Here is a 17037-nt window from a genome sequence, read left to right as displayed (position 1 = left end):
TTTATAATAAGAATGAGGATGTGGTGACATACATAGAAGAGAGGAGAGGAGAGGGGAAGAGGGAAGGGGAGGGTAGGGGAGGGGACGAGAGGAGAGGAACAGTTTTTAGCGTCATAGGGGCACGGGGGGCACGTGCGCGCCCCCATTCGATCTGAAATTTTTTTAAATCCCATAGGAAAATTGTCGAAAAACGGCTTGTGCCCCAAATCACCGCTGCAGCGGTGCCCCCAATCATGGTCGGTGCCCCCCATGTGATGACCCATGCTACGCCACTGGAGCGGAGAGGAGAGGAGCGGGCACGGGGGGCACATCGATCTGAAATTTTAAAAAATACCATAGCAAAATTGCCGAAAAACGGCTTATGCCCCCCAATCAGACCCGGTGCCCCAATCATGGTCGGTGCAACCCCCCCCCCAATGTGATGACCCACGCTACGCCACTGGAGAGGAGAGGAGAGGAGAGGAAAGGGGAGGGGAGGGGAGGGGAGGGGGAGGGGAGGGGAGAGGAGAGGAGTCTACCTAGCCTACCCCTCTCCCTTTCTCGATCCCCCTTTCCTATCCTCGATCCCCCTTTCATATCCTACACCCATTATAACCCATGGCGACGTCCCGTCTCAATCTCGCTCTCTAGTTCTTACTTTTTATTAAGGCTCCTTTTTTTTATTATGACTAACGGTCCTTTTTTAAAATTATGATTAGCGGTCCTTTCTTTTTATTATGACTAGCGGTCCTTTTTTTTATTATGACTAGCGGTCCTAAATTTATATTATGACTAGCGAACGTGTTTCTCTATTATGACTGGTGGTCCTTTTGTTATATTATGACTAGCGGCCGTGATTTTTTTCATTATGACTAGCGGTCCTTTTTTTGATTATGACTAGCGAACCTCTTTTTGCATTATGACTAGCGGTCCTCTTTTTCTATTATGACTAGCGGCCCTTTTTTTCTATTATGACTAGCGGTCCTCTTTTTGTATTATGACTAGCGAACCTTTTTTTCCATTATGACTAGCGGTCCTTTTTTTATATTATGATTATTGACCCTTATGACTAGCGGTCCTTTTTTTATATTATGATTAATGAACCTTATGACTGACGACCCTTATGACTAGCGACCCTTATGACTGACGACCCTTATGACTAGCGACCCTTATGACTAGCGGGTGTTCACCGAATATTCATCTAATTTCAAGCTTTATTGCGAAAATGCATACAAAAGCAGACTTGCCGGGCAGCTTGCAAAGTACAGGAGGCAAGGCTTGTTACATGTTTCCAAGTGGGATCACGTGCGAACCCTGAGTTTACGTCACGAGCATTCCCAAGGTCATAGACGATTGATTTGGGTGCTTTTTGGGCGCCTTAAAAAAGACCAAAAATGTATTGATATTTTTTAATTTTTCAGCTTTACTGGCTATCAAAAAAATGTTTTTAGTATAGAAAATAGTAAACTCTCCTCAATGTTAATATTGAACTATAATCTAGTCAACTGGACTTACTATTTTTGAGTGGGAAATTTTCACGTGAAATCCTAAACGCATCATCAGCCCTACTGATCATCTGGCGGTAAAAGTTCATTGACCTGTGAAACGGATGTTGTAGTATCACAGGTCACCACCCTTGAGTTCAACCTGAGAGGTATCTTCCTGATCGCTGAACAGCCAAGTTGTGACGTAAGCCGCCTCCCCTGTTAATTGAAGGCTCCTCCCGTTTCACGTAAATTGCTTCTTTGACCCCTCTCTTAAACCATCTGCTTTCTCGGTCCAAGATTTTAACATCCTTGTCAAATGAATGTTTAATAATGTCCAAATGCGTATAGACGGCCGAGTCACCGCAACCAGTGCTGGCTCGTCTATGCTGGTACATGCGTTTAGCAAGCGTTTGTTTAGTCTCCCCAATATACAGCTCTTCGCATCCACTGTCTTGACACTGAATCGCGTAGACGATGTTGCTTTGCTTGTCTTTAGGTTGTTTATCTTTGGGGTGGACTAGCGCTTGACGTAAAGTGTTCTTGGGTTTGAAAGATACCGGTACTCCTTTGCTTATTATTAGGAATCGGGCAAATAGAGCCCGTCGTAACATGTAGTACGTAAACAACGTGTTTAAAAAAAATGAGAGTGTCACTTCTGTCCAAAAAATTTCGAATTTTGGCCTTGAGCAGCGGCAATCAGAGGTAAGAAAAACACAGTATGACGCAGCTTGAAATATAGAATCACTATATCAATTTTGAAGTTTGTACTTCAAAGCACAAGCCGAAACGAGGTGAAATGGTTCTAAAAAAAAATGATTTCGCTGTATCTTTTTATCGCGAAACTAGACAATTTGGCAGCAGCGAGTCGGAAAAATAGCAAATATCTCAATTTTCTGCTTTCGAAATAAAAATTTAAATAGCACCTGCATGTAGAAGAGGGTTTATAGAAATAATGTAGGTCAGAATGTTGTCTATGAAATCGTGCACGGAATTATTAATACTGGTTACAAAACGACATACAAGTGGAGGCCATTTTACTTCAAATTCGGCCAACATTTTAAGCTTAATACATAAAAAATCGAGACAACCAATATCAAGAATGAATATGCACATTCTTTTATTGACTTGTTTGTTAATGTGCGTCGTAGTTCCCAACAAAATCGCCACTTCCACTGAGAAATTATGGCCGTGTTCCCAAAAATCTTGATGCTCCGGATATTGAAAACAAATTGAAATATTAGAAAAGTACATTTCTTTTTGAGCCAAGTGGAAAATTCAAGCATAATAATGACCCTTACACTTTCAGCTTTTAGACGTAGTTTGCGTTTTCTCTCTACGATATTTATTTCCAGAAATAGATAATTTTAAAGGGGGCTACATGCAGTCTAATTGTGGATCGATAATTACAAAGTTTAGTGTAACCTTAAGAGGAATCAGTCACATGTCGGCGATTTTCAATTAGTTACAATGTGATGCTTACTAAACTTTTGGTTTCAGTTTTGAACCGTTTCCGATGCACCAAATCAGTATTTCTTTTAACCAACATATCTAAACAAACAAAAATCACATTTTAATCAAACAACTTTTATTTCGTAGTATAGATTTAATAGATAATTACAATTTTCTGGCACGTAAGATGGCTGAGATTTGATGATGGAGGTAGTATATTTTGAATGACCCACGTAAAATGCATTTCCAGTCGCTATCACAAAGAAAGTGCATGCTCTGAAAACTCTCCACATTTCTTTCAGGGACACAATTGATGAGAGGAATGAAGTGTTTCTATTGCAACTGAATGATCCACCCGCGGGTTCTGTGCTCGGCATTCCAAGCAGTGCTATGATAACGATTGTTGACGACGATGGTAAGAGCTATTACTATAATATGTAGACTCACAGTACATCTTTTAAGATGTATTGTGAGTCTACAATAAGCATCCATTAGTTAGATGCTTATTTTACAGGCACAGGACATCTGAATGTAGATGCACTAGTACTAGTACTAGAAGTTTTCAATAAAATGGTGAAATAATGAATTATTTTGGTAAAATGACTTTCTGAAGTGAAGAAGCAGCATAATAAAAATTCCCTTTAAAAGGGAAGGCCAGCCTCAATGCAGAAGAGGTCTTGTAAATAGTTTGGGTCACCGTGAAAGGCATTTTTAGGATCACGCTTACATCCATGTTACATGACAGTTCACCAAACCATCAATGCTGAGAACATGCACACTGAAACTCCTATAACTCCTGTCAACTCTTTAATTCATTACTCCAAATTGTTCTGTATTTTGTCTTTACTGCTTTTTACCCATGCTTATTATTAAAATCAAGAAATACACTGCAGTTGTTAGTTAATTCGCTATGTAAACTCAACTTACATGCACATTTTATTTTAAAATGATTTTATATTATTTCGCAATGTATAGTTTACTATAAAGTAGATAGTGGCAAGCACATGATAAAAGGACTGATCATTCACTACAATCTTCACTTTTAAATTGTATTTTTTGAATGTGTTGATTGTTAGTCCGAAACTACTGCAAAGCTATGGACATGGCATCTTACCTACTCCATTCTGTAATAGTCTTGTTTGTTTTCTCAGTCTTCAATCATTTCATACTGCAGTTACTGTCCGTTTTCCAATACACAATACACAGTGCTCTCACCATTGACGCGTGACCCCTACAAATGATGTATGTTGGGAGAATGGACACTTGCCTAGTTAACATCACTGTGTGAAAAATAACCAGTCAATATTTTATTTATTCTCCAAAACTTCTAGCAAATATATTTCTCTAACATGACCTAAAATTACAGCTAGGTTAGATGTTCAGAAATGGTCGCACTTTTGTAAAATATGAGTGAGGGCAAGGCATAGCTAGCCAACTCCCCGTGTTAATTGAATGGAGATTTGACCAAAAATATTGGTATCGGACCGCTCACTTCTGAAGGATGCCACAAAAAAACGGTAAAAGCTACATTTGAATTATTCTAAATAGGTTCTAGAAAATAAAGTTTGTAACATGTCCTAAATTTTAGCTAATTTAGATGTTTGGAGAGGGTCGCACTTTTGTGTTTTAGGAAGGATATGTAAACGACAGATAACACCAAAAATATGAAGAAATTATTTCAAAACCGTGTTAAGTCGACAATCATTATGTTACTCATTTTGAAGAATGCTGGTTAACAAAAAGCAGGTCTTTGTCTCATTTCGTGAACAAAAGTACACATACCATTGTTTCCTTTCGTTTCCTTTATAATCGGTTACCCAACTGAAGCTATAAATACCAGCTTTATTGCGATGTCGCACATTGAAAACAGACACTTGTTCACAACCAGAGAAGATCTGATTTAATCAGTTGAGCTGCTTCAATGAGTGTTATCTTGGTTTAATAGCTTTTAATGGGGTTTAATCCTGCAAAGGTCGAGATGAGTTCTACTGTAGACATGACTGCATCATGTTGTTGAATGTAATTTTATGAATCAAATAAAAAAGAGTTATGTGTCATTTTACAGTATTTATAATTTATAAAGTAAGACAATAATTTATTTATTTTCTATAAGTGCATGCCAAAATATGGGATATATTGTTCAATATTATAGCTAACCCCTAAAAACTTTATTTTCCATCGGATTTTTCCCGTTGAAAAGACAAAACTAATGTTAAAGATAGCAATAATATCATCAATAACATTTTGAGTCAATTTTATCCATAAAACGATACAGGATAGGATAGATAAATACTTAGACTTCAATGTGGTCCATATAATGAAGATTTTGATTTTACAACATTATTAGATCTGTTATCAACATCAATTATGCACTCACAGGCAACCAAACATGCTATGCTCAGTAGTCCACTGATATGACCTTGTTCCAGTGATCATTCCCCGCTAATTACTAATTGTTGACCATGTCATATTTTTGATATGCTGATTGCTGAACAAGTTTATGTATATGTGTAGGCCTAACCTATGATAACTTTTTAAGTCATAATTAATTCAAACATAACTTTGGCAATACTCAATCGTTTTCGTTCGTTGAAACGGCAAAACATACCTTCTTTTCCTTGCAAATCGAATTAGCAGACATCAAAAACATTTCCACCACAAGAAGTAAAAAAAAATCATACCAATAGAAGAAGGCTATAATCTTAGCTAATCTTTAGTGTACAAAAATCCCATCTCAGAATTAGGTACCAGCCCTATGGGCTGGCGAAAAAGATGATGGGAGCTAGGAGAAATAGGAAACTCACAATTGTTCATTTCAAACTTTCAAGGGTTAATGGATCAAAATAAAGTAATTTAATCTAAAATGCTTGCAAGCACACATTGTCCCAGTATTTTTGATGTATACTGCGCCCTATAAAGTATCCTTACACTCGTGCATCTATTAAAAAACAAATTAACCCTAATATTGTTCAGTTTGGAAATTGTGATTATTTTTCCAAGTGTAAGGATACTTTATTGGCGCAGTAAGCCCAGTAAGACAAAAATTACTTGCTTAAGATGAGTGGTGTCCTCGAACTACAACAGCACGCCAAACCCTTCTGTCCTGCATGGCCGTTCCCAAATCCATAACATCCAGTCCAGTGTCCTGTTTCAATACATCCACGTATGTTAGAGGGGTCTACCAGGTTTTCTGTTTCCATGTTTTGGTGTCCAATGGATCAGCTTAGCTACAGGTTCATTTTTACTTCTGTATGCGTGCCCAGCAAAACGTGTCCTCCTCTCTCTGATCTTCTGCGAAAGTTTCGGTAGGTCACCATATAGCTCTTTGTTCGTGATGTGCTGCTTCCAATTGATGTTGTATACTGATCTAAGCATTCTTGTGTAGCAACCATCAAGTTCTTTACATAGTCTGGGAGACATAGTCCACGCTTCACATCCATAGGTTAGAACGGATTCGACGGTAGCAGCAAATAAACGGCTCTTGAATTTCTTTGGGAGAGTTGACCTCCAGATTTTGTTGAGGCTGTTACATGCTCTCCATGCAGCTGCTTTGCGTGTTTTTACATCTTTTTCTGTACTAGCCATCCATGCACCCAGATACTTGAAGTCACTCACCTCTTCTAGTTTGGTGCCGTTGTTTGTCTGTATAAATATCTGTTGATTGTGGTTGAAAGACATGAACTTAGTTTTTGAAGCGTTCATTTTGAGGCCTACTTTTCCAACAGATGATTCAACCCTTTGCAGTAGCTCTTGTGCTTGGTGGATTTCCTCAGACAATAGGGCTATGTCGTCTGCAAAGTCTAAATCAGTTAGCACTTCAGGTCCGATCCGTCTACTCCTTCTCTTCTCCAGTTGGAATCCAAGCTGCTCTTCTTTGCCTTCAACTGCCTCCCTCAATGCATAGTCCAATACCACCACAAAGAGGTATGGGGCAAGGGTGTCTCCTTGCAGTACACCAGCAAGAATGTCAAACGGTTCAGTTTCTCCATCTGGTGAAACTACTTTTGCCTTGGTATTTTCATACATCCTTGCTATGCCTTCCACAAGTTGATTAGGGATTCCATAGGCCTTGAGAATTTGCAGCATCTTTCCTCTATGAATGGTATCAAAGGCTTTCCTGAAGTCTATGAAGGTTATTATTGCAGGCAGGTTTTAGCCTTCACTCCTTCTATGATCCTCCTTAGGGCCAGTATGTGGCTTACTGTTGTTCGGCCAACCCTGAAACCATTCTGGTTGATCCTAAGAACTTTGTCTACTTCAGGCCTGATCCTGTTGAGTATCATTTTGTTGAATATCTTGGCAACAACTGAGCTTAAGCTAATCCCTCGATAGTTCCTTGCTTGACTAAGATCTCCTGACTTAGGAATTGGTACTATGTTGAGAATAGACCACTGGTCAGGCTTTCTTCCTTTAATCAGTGCATTATTGCAAAACTCCAGAACTATGCCATCCAGATCGCATCTTTTCAGTACCTCTGGTGGTATACCATCCTCTCCGCAACTCTTCCCTTCTACCAGTGCAGTCTTTGCCTTTGCATATTCCTCCTGACTAAATGGTGCCACATTGATGTTTAGATCCTTGGCCACTGGTACAATATCCTCATCTTCTCCATCTATTTCTGGAGGGCTACCTAGGAGATCTTTGAAGTGGGTGAACCAGTTGTTAATTCTTTCATTCTGTGTGTCTCCTTTCAGCTGACCTTTCACTGATGCTTTCCTTCCAGTTATTTCATTAATTAGCTTCCAGCTTTGTCCATGCTTGCAGTTGTCATGCGCTTCCTCAACCGCTCTTAGCCTTTTACTGAGATAGTAAAATAGCGGGACTATTTTACAAAAATAGTCCCGCTAAATTATTTGTCAGGTGAAGAATAATTTCCTACTTTACCCAAGTCCTCAATACGAGCATTTAAAACTATAAAATGATTAATATAATAATTTTTTAGGGAAACTTGGTTGATATTTTCGCACATTTTTTGCAGGTGGCCCTTATGCTTTTGAGGCACCGCTTTATCAGGTTCCTGAATCTGTGGGAGAAGTAACCGTTAAAATTCGAAGGGAAGGAAACATAGATGAGGCGGGATCTGTAGGTATGTAAAAATTTCTAAATTCCGTGATGAACATAATGTTATATAGGGTATCTGAAACTTAAACATTCGGGTAATTAAACGTTCGCTTGAAATAAAGTACTCCGAATATTCTTGTGCGATAATGTTCGATTTCAAGCCAATTAATGATTAATTTCGAACCAACAAATGAGGTAAAACAAAGAAAATTGTAATATAATTCCAGCGCCTATAATTATCGTCAATGCGTTTATTGGCTCGCCGATCGTTATTGAGCTTCACGAAGCTGGGACGTATAAATAAGACGTAAGGCGAATAGCGATATGCACACCATTTATACGTCACCGATACACATGCACAAGACACGTCAGTCATCACTCTTTCGGTGAACTTAAAATAAAATCGGAGATCACCTGATTTATATTTTTTTAAACCTACATTTATTGTAATACAACACTTCATGCTTTATTTTCAAATCATGCAAAAAGTAGAAAAATTGAGGACCTCTATGTGAAGCAAATTAAATTATTGCTTGATATCGGAATCCGTGTAATCTATGTACAGTACATGCTGTAAAGCATGATGAATTTCGTTCAGTCCCTAATTCCTCGCTCGCTCTTACCTCCTTCTCTCTGACTCTGGCAAAATAGCAATGCTTTTATGGTGAGTGAGAAAAAAGAAAAGAGAAAAAGAAGAGCGAGGGGAGAAACAGGGAATAAGAAAGTGTAGATAAGTATTATAATAAGCTTTCGTTGCAATTTGCTCGTCGTAGATGTAACTTCAGACCGAGGAACTGCGAACAGTGACCTTGACTTTTCTCCAATAACCGAAACAGTAATGTTCCGTGAGGGTATCAGTGAGGTTTCAGTCAATATACAGATTAGGCAAGACAGTGAGGTAGAGGATGACGAGTATTTTACTCTCCGTTTAAGTAATCCTAATAGAGGCAGTATACAAGGTGACGCAGAAACAACGATCTTCATTGAAGATGACGATAGTAAGTGTATATATTTTAATTTTTTGGTTATGTATAAACTATTAGGCGCCCGCTGAAACCGATGAAGAACCGGCATGGAAAGTTATAAGTAAGGCTCCAAGTAGAGTTTCCGCCGAAACGTGCTGCGAAATAAGAAAAAGGGCGTAAATATGATGATCTGTCGGACATAGTACTTGAATGGGGCAAAACTGCTAAAGTTAACAAATCTAAAACCAGCGATACTGTGTCATTCATCAGTGCTCGGTCCCCAGTTAGACTCGTTGCTGACTAGAAAACAAAAGTACCTGAGCTTAATACGATAGGGTCTTCAGAATTATTTTTATTTTAACATCATAATTTGTCAATCTTTATAGTGCAATTCGAATGGGCTGAAGAAACTCATTTCGTTCAGGAGAGTGCAGGGGCTGCTTCGCTTACTTTGAATCGAGTAGGCAACACTGCAGAACCAACAACAGTCGGTAAGACATGAGCCAGTTCTGTTTCTTAATGTCGGCCTATGCACAGCCGCCTGTTCAAATAAGTGTTGTTCTTCTTCTTTTCGTTGTCTACGTCTTCTTTGTGCCAAACCCTTCAGCCAATTTCTACCGATTGGAAGAACCATTCTGCTAAATTTTATCTCAGGGTTTAAGATAGATGTTGTGTTGTGTTGGGGGGGGGGGTGGGTTTAGGGCAAAGGTCAATATTTAAAATTAAAAAAAGCACCACATCCGATTGCCTATCACAGTTGTTCCCAAGTTGCTTACTTAGGAGTGACATATTATTGAAACTAGCAGATCACCCGTATTTCGCGGTTCGTAAATGCATAGTTTTTGGACTTGATTGTTACTAAGTTTTACTTGAAATCTCTGCACGTTGTGGTTATTGGAAGATGTAATTGCTGAAGGCATGATGAGAGTAAGACCCCTCCCGTGAAGAATAAAACTCCCCCGTAAAACTGCACAGTGATTAAAAAAATAAGACGAGTGTAAAATCTCCTCCCCGTATCAGTATTCTACTGACGTTTTACCCCTATCCTTGTAGGACTAAACAGTAATAAAAAGAAAAAGTCCCCCATAAGATTTCACGGTAACGCATGTTTCCCAGTTGGATTACATAAAATATCATCCCCTTGCATTGCAAACAGGTTCAAAAGAGTTCTTCCTAATATTATTAGTCTTGATCAATCAGGCTTCTTTTAATTGATTTTGAAAAGGCTTTCGATTCAGTTTCACACAATTTAATTTTTAAAGTTTTAGATCTTTTGAATTTTGGGGAAGGGTTCAAAAATGGATTTCAGTTTTTTACAAAAATGCTCAATCCACTTTAGTAAATGGTCACATGACCCCCTTTTTTGAAATAAAGTCTGGTTGTCGGCAAGGAGATGGACTGTCCCCATACATTTTTATTTTATGTTCACAGATTTTAAATATTGCCATAAATAACAACACTGATATTCATGGGATAACAATAAATGATATGGAGTACAATGTTCTGCAATATGCCGACGATACAACTATTATTTTAGATGGTACAGAAACTTCTCTTAGAGCAACCATCAAATTACTTGATGCTTTTCATGATTCCTCGGGTTGGAAAATTAACATTGATAAAACCAGTGCTATTTGGATTGGTTCAAAGAAAGGTTATGATATTGTTCGTTGTAAAGAATATAAGATGAACTGGGTAGGAGTAAAACATTTCGGTTATCTTGGGGTTACTTTGTGTACAGATTTAAATGCTATTGTCAATGTCAATTATACATCAACCATGCAAGGTATTACAAAGCAAATTCATCACTGGTCAAAAAGATTTCTAATTGTATTGGGTAGAATTGTGGTTGTTAAAACACTTCTCTTTCCAAAACTGAATCACCTGCTGCTCTCCCTTCCTTCCCCAGGAGGTAATGTCATTAGTGAGATAAATTTTTCATCATTTTATCTGGGGAGGAAATATTGACCGGGTTAGCAGAAATCAGATGGCTCTTCCATGTAATAAGGGAGGGACTGGAATGATACAGTTGGAATCTTTTATGAAAGCTTTAAAGATCACTTGGATCAGAAGAATGCTTAGGTATTGCAACAATAGTAAAATCTACAATTTGTTCAAAGTGAACGCTCCTGTCTGTAATTTCGATTATTCATCACATAACTATTGGAAACATTTTATTGAAAACTGTCATAATAATTTTGGATAAATGTACTTACTGCATGGAGAGACTATACTTTGTTATTACTTCCAGTTAACAGAGATCAAGTTCTGTGTTCTAGTATTTGGAATAATGCCAACATCAAAGTTGGTGGTAATAGTGTGTTATATAAAACATGGGATAATCATGGAATAAGGTATGTAAATGATATGTTATCCCCTGATGGGGACTTTCTATCCATTTGTGATATCCAAAATAAATACAATGTTAAGATAAATTTCCTTCATTACCATGAGTAGTATAGATAGTAGCGTGGCTTGACCCTTGACCTTCGACTTATGACCCCCAAAACAGAAAAAATTCAAAATACAACACTGATTCCAGAATGCAATCCAAAAAAAAGTTGCAAATCCTCCAAAAAGTGTCTTTTAACCGCTTCTGTTTTTTATTTTCTTTAATATTGTTTTTAAACCTAAAATAAAGTGAAAAACTTGAAATATGAGGTTATTTTGTATACTTATGCACTTTACAAATGCATTAAATGTAATTATACAGCGGCTCTGTTTTTTGATATACTGTGTATTGGTTTAAAGTGCAAATAAACACGCTATAGCGCAGTAAAAACTTATCAGTAAAATATCGATTCTGCCGGGGTCAACACCAAGTTTGATCAGATAAACCTAAAAATAATTTCTTTATCGCTTTGACCTATAAACAAAGTCCATAAATGCAACTCACCATAACCCTATGTATTTAAACTTTGTATATTAGTTATGTACATATTTAAGCAGCATAAAACATAAAACCAAATGAATTATGGTATAGCAAAAATATAAAATTGGCAAATTTCCAACATTGTCATCGCAGACCCTGGGATTCATGCATGCGCAGAATTTTTTATCGAGGTATTTTGTGGTATTAACAGGTGTTAGGGTTAATATCTCACAAAAAGTGTTACTGGACTTAGGTCCTTTTTCCACTCAGGTATTTAATCACATATTTAAGACTGCATTAATTGTGTATAATGTGCACTACACGTACTACGTGCAGTGCTTATGATCGATTCATTTTTTAAATGGGTTGATGCATTTAGGCCTGTATTTTGTCCTATTTTCTAACATTGTTAGTGATAATTTTGTTATATAAAAATAGCAGCTCTAGACATTAGACAAATAATGCACTTGCGCTGAGGTTGATACATCGAATGCCCCATCCCCAAATACGCGCATGTACAGTACTGTACTTACCTTAGGGGTGGTGCAATAATTATGTGTACCCCCGGGGGTGAATTATAGGGGGCAAAGATTTTTGGCAGGCCAAAAGGGGGGCAAGCATTTTTGGCAGGTCGAAAGGGGGGGTCAAGCGATTTTTGGCAGGTCGAAAGGGGGGCAAGCAATTTTTGGCACAGATATTTTGGGCACCGTTTCTATATTACGCCCTAAAAGGCGTAGGAAAACGTTACGAACACGTTCAAATATGCAAAATTTCCTGCTCGCTGCGCTCACATTATATGTTAAGACAATTTAAGGTTTTAAATTCAGGTTCCCCAAAATCTTGCATGTGTAAGGGGGGCAAAGATTTTTGGCACGTCAAAGGGGGGGCAAAGGTTTTTGGCACGTCGAAAGGGGGCAAAGGTTTTTGGCACGGCCAAAGGGGGGGCAAGCGATTTTGGCAGACCATTTTGAGAATTCACCCCGGGGTACACATTTCTTTTTGTCTCCAATGTTGTTTTTTACTGCACGCTTTTGTTTTTTCTGTTAAAATTAGCCACTTGATTGTGTTCTCTTCCTTTTATTTGTGTTTAGTATTTCAAATAAAACTAAAATGCCTACCAGATATAAAGTGAATTGCATAGGAAGTAGCGGATTGTTGGACTTTTATATTTGCATTCAGTGTATAATGCTGTGTAAATAATATGCTGGATGAGTCAAACAGTCTCTTATTTACTGGTTAACAAAGTTCTTTGTATCTGATCCAGAATGTTCACTTACTTGTGTACGTTTCAACAACAGCTGTTGTCTTTATCAACACTTGATGGGTAGTGACTGCTATTGGCAACCGACGCTAGAAGTAGTTCCAGCGTTGATCTTGGAGTTGCCAGTCTGTTTTCCTTCAAGGGATTTTCTTGATCCCTGAGTCAGGAACTCATCAAAATGTGAGAGAGTTGGTACTGTCCTTCATCTCTGTTCATGGTGGTGCCCTCCGCTTTCTTATTTCTATAGCCTCCTTTATCCAGCGAGTGTATCTATTTTGCTCTGTGCCGATGACCTCAGCTTCCCCCCATCCTATGACGTGATTCTTGTCGACGACATGATCAGTAATGGCCGACTTGTGTGTCAGTTGAAAGAAGATCAGTTGAAAGAAGATGTAAACAACATAATTCCCGCGAAATCGGAGTTGGGACAAAGAATTGAGCGTCACTTGACGACCGTCGGCGAGACTACTTTTCAGGATACTAAACGACGTCACCTACAGAAGTTAGAGATTCTGAGTGAGAAAACCGCCGCGAGAAACAAAAAGTCCCAGGCTTCAAACATCGATATGTCGGGCGCCCAACTCAAAAAATGGGTCATCAATCTCTCGAAATACAAATTAAATCCTGCACAAACCAGCGTTTTGTCAAAAGGTCTAAATTTTGCTATCTCGCCACCAGAAATATGCGCGGAGGAATTTGTGTTAGCAACCGAATTGGCGTGCACCCACCTACCGCAGGACGATAGAATCCAACTTCGAGGTAAAATAGCAAGCACGCTGAAATCATCGAAAGTACCGGAACAAAACATCACCAAAGACGAAAGGAAAGCTATTAAAGACTTGAAGAAAGTGGAGGATATCATAATATTACCTGCAGACAAAGGCAAATCGACCGTTGTACTGGACAAAGCTGAATATGAAGAGAAAGTTACTACCATGCTTGGAGACAAGAAGACGTACGAGGAACTACCGGCTGACCCGACACAGAGGTACAAACGGAAATTAGTTGCCAAGTTGACAGGTCTCAAGAAGGAAGGTAAGATCACCGAATTGAAGTATAAACAGCTCTATCCTACGGCGGAAAATGTACCCAGATTATATTGTACGCCAAAAATCCATAAGCTTAACACCCCATTGCGTCCAATCGTAGACTATACAGCAACCATCGGGTATAGCACATCGAGATGGCTCGCTGATATTTTAGGTGCATTGGTTGGTAACACTCAACATCATGTCAAGAATTCCAAACAATTGTCTGAAGATCTCGCTAAAGTGGTCATAGATGAAGAAGACATTCTCAACTCGCATGACGTAGTTAGTTTGTTCACCAACACCCCTATAATAGACCAAGTATTAGACATTGTTCAACGTAGACTTGAGAATGAAAACATATTGCGTGTTTACAACAGAGAGACAGGGTTTAAGCTAACCAGTAAGGATGTGGTAGAACTTCTTGAGTTCATACTAACTACCACATATTTTACCTTTAGAGGTAAGATTTACCGCCAGCTTGTTGGTACTGCTATGGGCAGCCCTGTATCCCCGATTGCAGCCAATATATTCATGGAGGCTCTGGAACAGCAGGCAATTGCTACGGCACCTCTAGACTGTAGACCGAAGCTATGGTTGCGTTATGTGGATGACGTGTTGGAAGTTATAAACAAAGACAGTGTCCAGCGTCTTACCGATCATATCAACCAAGTGGACAAGTCGAGTTCAATAAAATTCACCTTTGAGCAAGAATCTCAAGGCAGCCTTCCATTTCTGGATACTTTGATTGTGAAAAAGAAGACGGCACCGTAAAGCTACTGGTCTACCGTAAGCCAACTCATACAGACCAGTACCTCAACTATCAGTCCCATCACCCTCTGCATCAAAAGCTTGGTGTGATACGCACTTTGTATAACAGGAAAGACAGCGTTGTGACAGAGGAGGAGGATAAGTGGAAGAAGAGAAGAAAGTGCAAGAAGCCCTCAGAACATGCGGCTATCCTGACTGGACCTTTAAAAAGGTCAAAGATCAGATACAAAGCGTCAAGCCCAAGAAAGTGAGCAAAAAGACTGATGATAAAACCAGGAGCAAAGGCATGGTTGTACTTCCTTATGTAAAGGGTGTCACAGAAAGAGTATCTAGAGTTATGAAAAATTACAACATTTCTACTGCGATGAAGCCGCACAACACTCTCAGAAAACAACTGGTACACCCAAAAGACAAACGCGATCCAAATAACACCACTGATGCAGTATATAAGATTCCCTGCATGAACTGCGAATTGTCTTACATAGGGGAAACTGGCAGAAAGTTTGGCACAAGACTTGAAGAACATAAAAGCGAGGCGGAGAAAGTGAGTAAAACGGTAACCACCAGAGCAGGGAGAAAGGAATCGTTAACAACAACACACACGTCGGCCATTACTGATCATGGCGTCGACAAGAATCACGTCATAGGATGGGGGAAGCTGAGGTCATCGGCACAGAGCAAAATAGATACACTCGCTGGATAAAGGAGGCTATAGAAATAAGAAAGCGGAGGGCACCACCATGAACAGAGATGAAGGACAGTACCAACTCTCTCACATTTTTGATGAGTTCCTGACTCAGGGATCAAGAAAATCCCTTGAAGGAAAACAGACTGGCAACTCCAAGATCAACGCTGGAACTACTTCTAGCGTCGGCTGCCAATAGCAGTCACTACCCATCAAGTGTTGATAAAGACAACAGCTGTTGTTGAAACGTACACAAGTAAGTGAACATTCTGGATCAGATACAAAGAACTTTGTTAACCAGTTTACTATACCGATCCTGATGAATCTGTTCAATCAAGTCTCTTATTTACATTTCTTATTAATGACTTTGAACTCTTAACTTGAACTGTTTGCACTGTGTGGTCCAACATGAGGGGGCTATGCACTGTTTATAGGTACATGTGAAACTCTTTTAGCAAACGAATCATTACTGTGTGGTTTAATATGAGGGGCTGCCACTGTTTAAAGGTGAATGTGAAACTTTTAACTTGAACTGTGTACATAAGTAATTTGTTTTGAATCACTGCTGTGTGGTTCAACACTTGTAGATGCTGTTTATACCTTAGCAACAGGCTAAACAATGCTACGTTTAAGCTACACCTGATACATTATTTTAAAGTGAGCACAAGTTAATAACTAGATGGCACAGTTGTGTTTTACCAAACACAAATATCTATGCCCGTGGCCACACCTAACCCCCATTCTCCTATTCACAAACGAAAACTTGGTAAGCACCATGTGAAAGCCCTTGTTTTAAGCTTTCATTTTATATTGTAATGCTCATAACATAAATACCGTACCAAGCTTTCACTCTCTCTTATACCCCACTAGACCATCACTTTCTTTAAAACACCACCAGACTGGAGAATACCCCTTTAATCCCAAAACATTGTGTCCCTTTAAGCGGTTAACCTCTTAACCCCATTGTACGTCTTGATGTATATTTGAAGCCTTCATCATTGCAAATACAGGTAGCTACCAAAATGCTATATATTGCGATACACTGTGTTAACCGGTCGTATCTATTTTGTTTTTAAAGCATATGAACTTTGACCTCTGTAATTGTGGCTAGCACAGCATACTTCTAGGGTCATAAGCCATCATTGTACCAAGTATGAACCCTGAGGAAGCTATATTGTTGGGGCTAGAGCTGTTTGAAATTTTACACATATTGCCACCTGTAGCCCATGACCTTTGACCTCAGGGGTCGGGGTACCATAGGATGTTTTAGGGGTCATAGGCCATCATTGTACCAAGTATGGGCCCTGAGGCTACTTTAGTTCCTGAGCTAGAGGGGTGCAAAGAAGTGGTCTTGAGGAGGAGGAGGAGAAGGAGAAGACTAAACACAACAAATACAATATCTATGCCCCGTTGCACGGACATAGATCAATAAGGGGCACTGCGTTGTCTCCATAAAAGTGAAAGTGAAAATAAAAGTGA

The 17037-nt window shown here is 39.0% G+C and overlaps 1 protein-coding gene across 1 annotated transcript; it reads left to right on the top strand.

Moving 5' to 3' along the window:
• Nucleotides 1-13409: 13409 nt before the first annotated feature.
• On the top strand, nt 13410-14876 carry LOC140144879 (uncharacterized). The gene has a single exon (XM_072166682.1). It carries the CDS (start codon nt 13410-13412, stop codon nt 14874-14876), a length of 1467 nt encoding a protein of 488 aa, XP_072022783.1.
• The last annotated feature ends 2161 nt before the right edge of the window (nt 14877-17037 follow it).

The sequence above is a fragment of the Amphiura filiformis genome, unplaced genomic scaffold (assembly GCF_039555335.1).
Source record: "Amphiura filiformis unplaced genomic scaffold, Afil_fr2py scaffold_91, whole genome shotgun sequence".
Classification (NCBI taxonomy): domain Eukaryota; kingdom Metazoa; phylum Echinodermata; class Ophiuroidea; order Amphilepidida; family Amphiuridae; genus Amphiura; species Amphiura filiformis.
Note: the sequence above shows the minus strand (reverse complement) of the source record. Positions and strands in the feature narration are given on the sequence as shown.

What these genes read in the sequence shown, in the direction of transcription:
- LOC140144879 (XM_072166682.1), top strand. Translation starts at nt 13,410, where the DNA reads ATGATCAGTAATGGCCGACTTGTGTGTCAGTTGAAAGAAGATCAGTTG.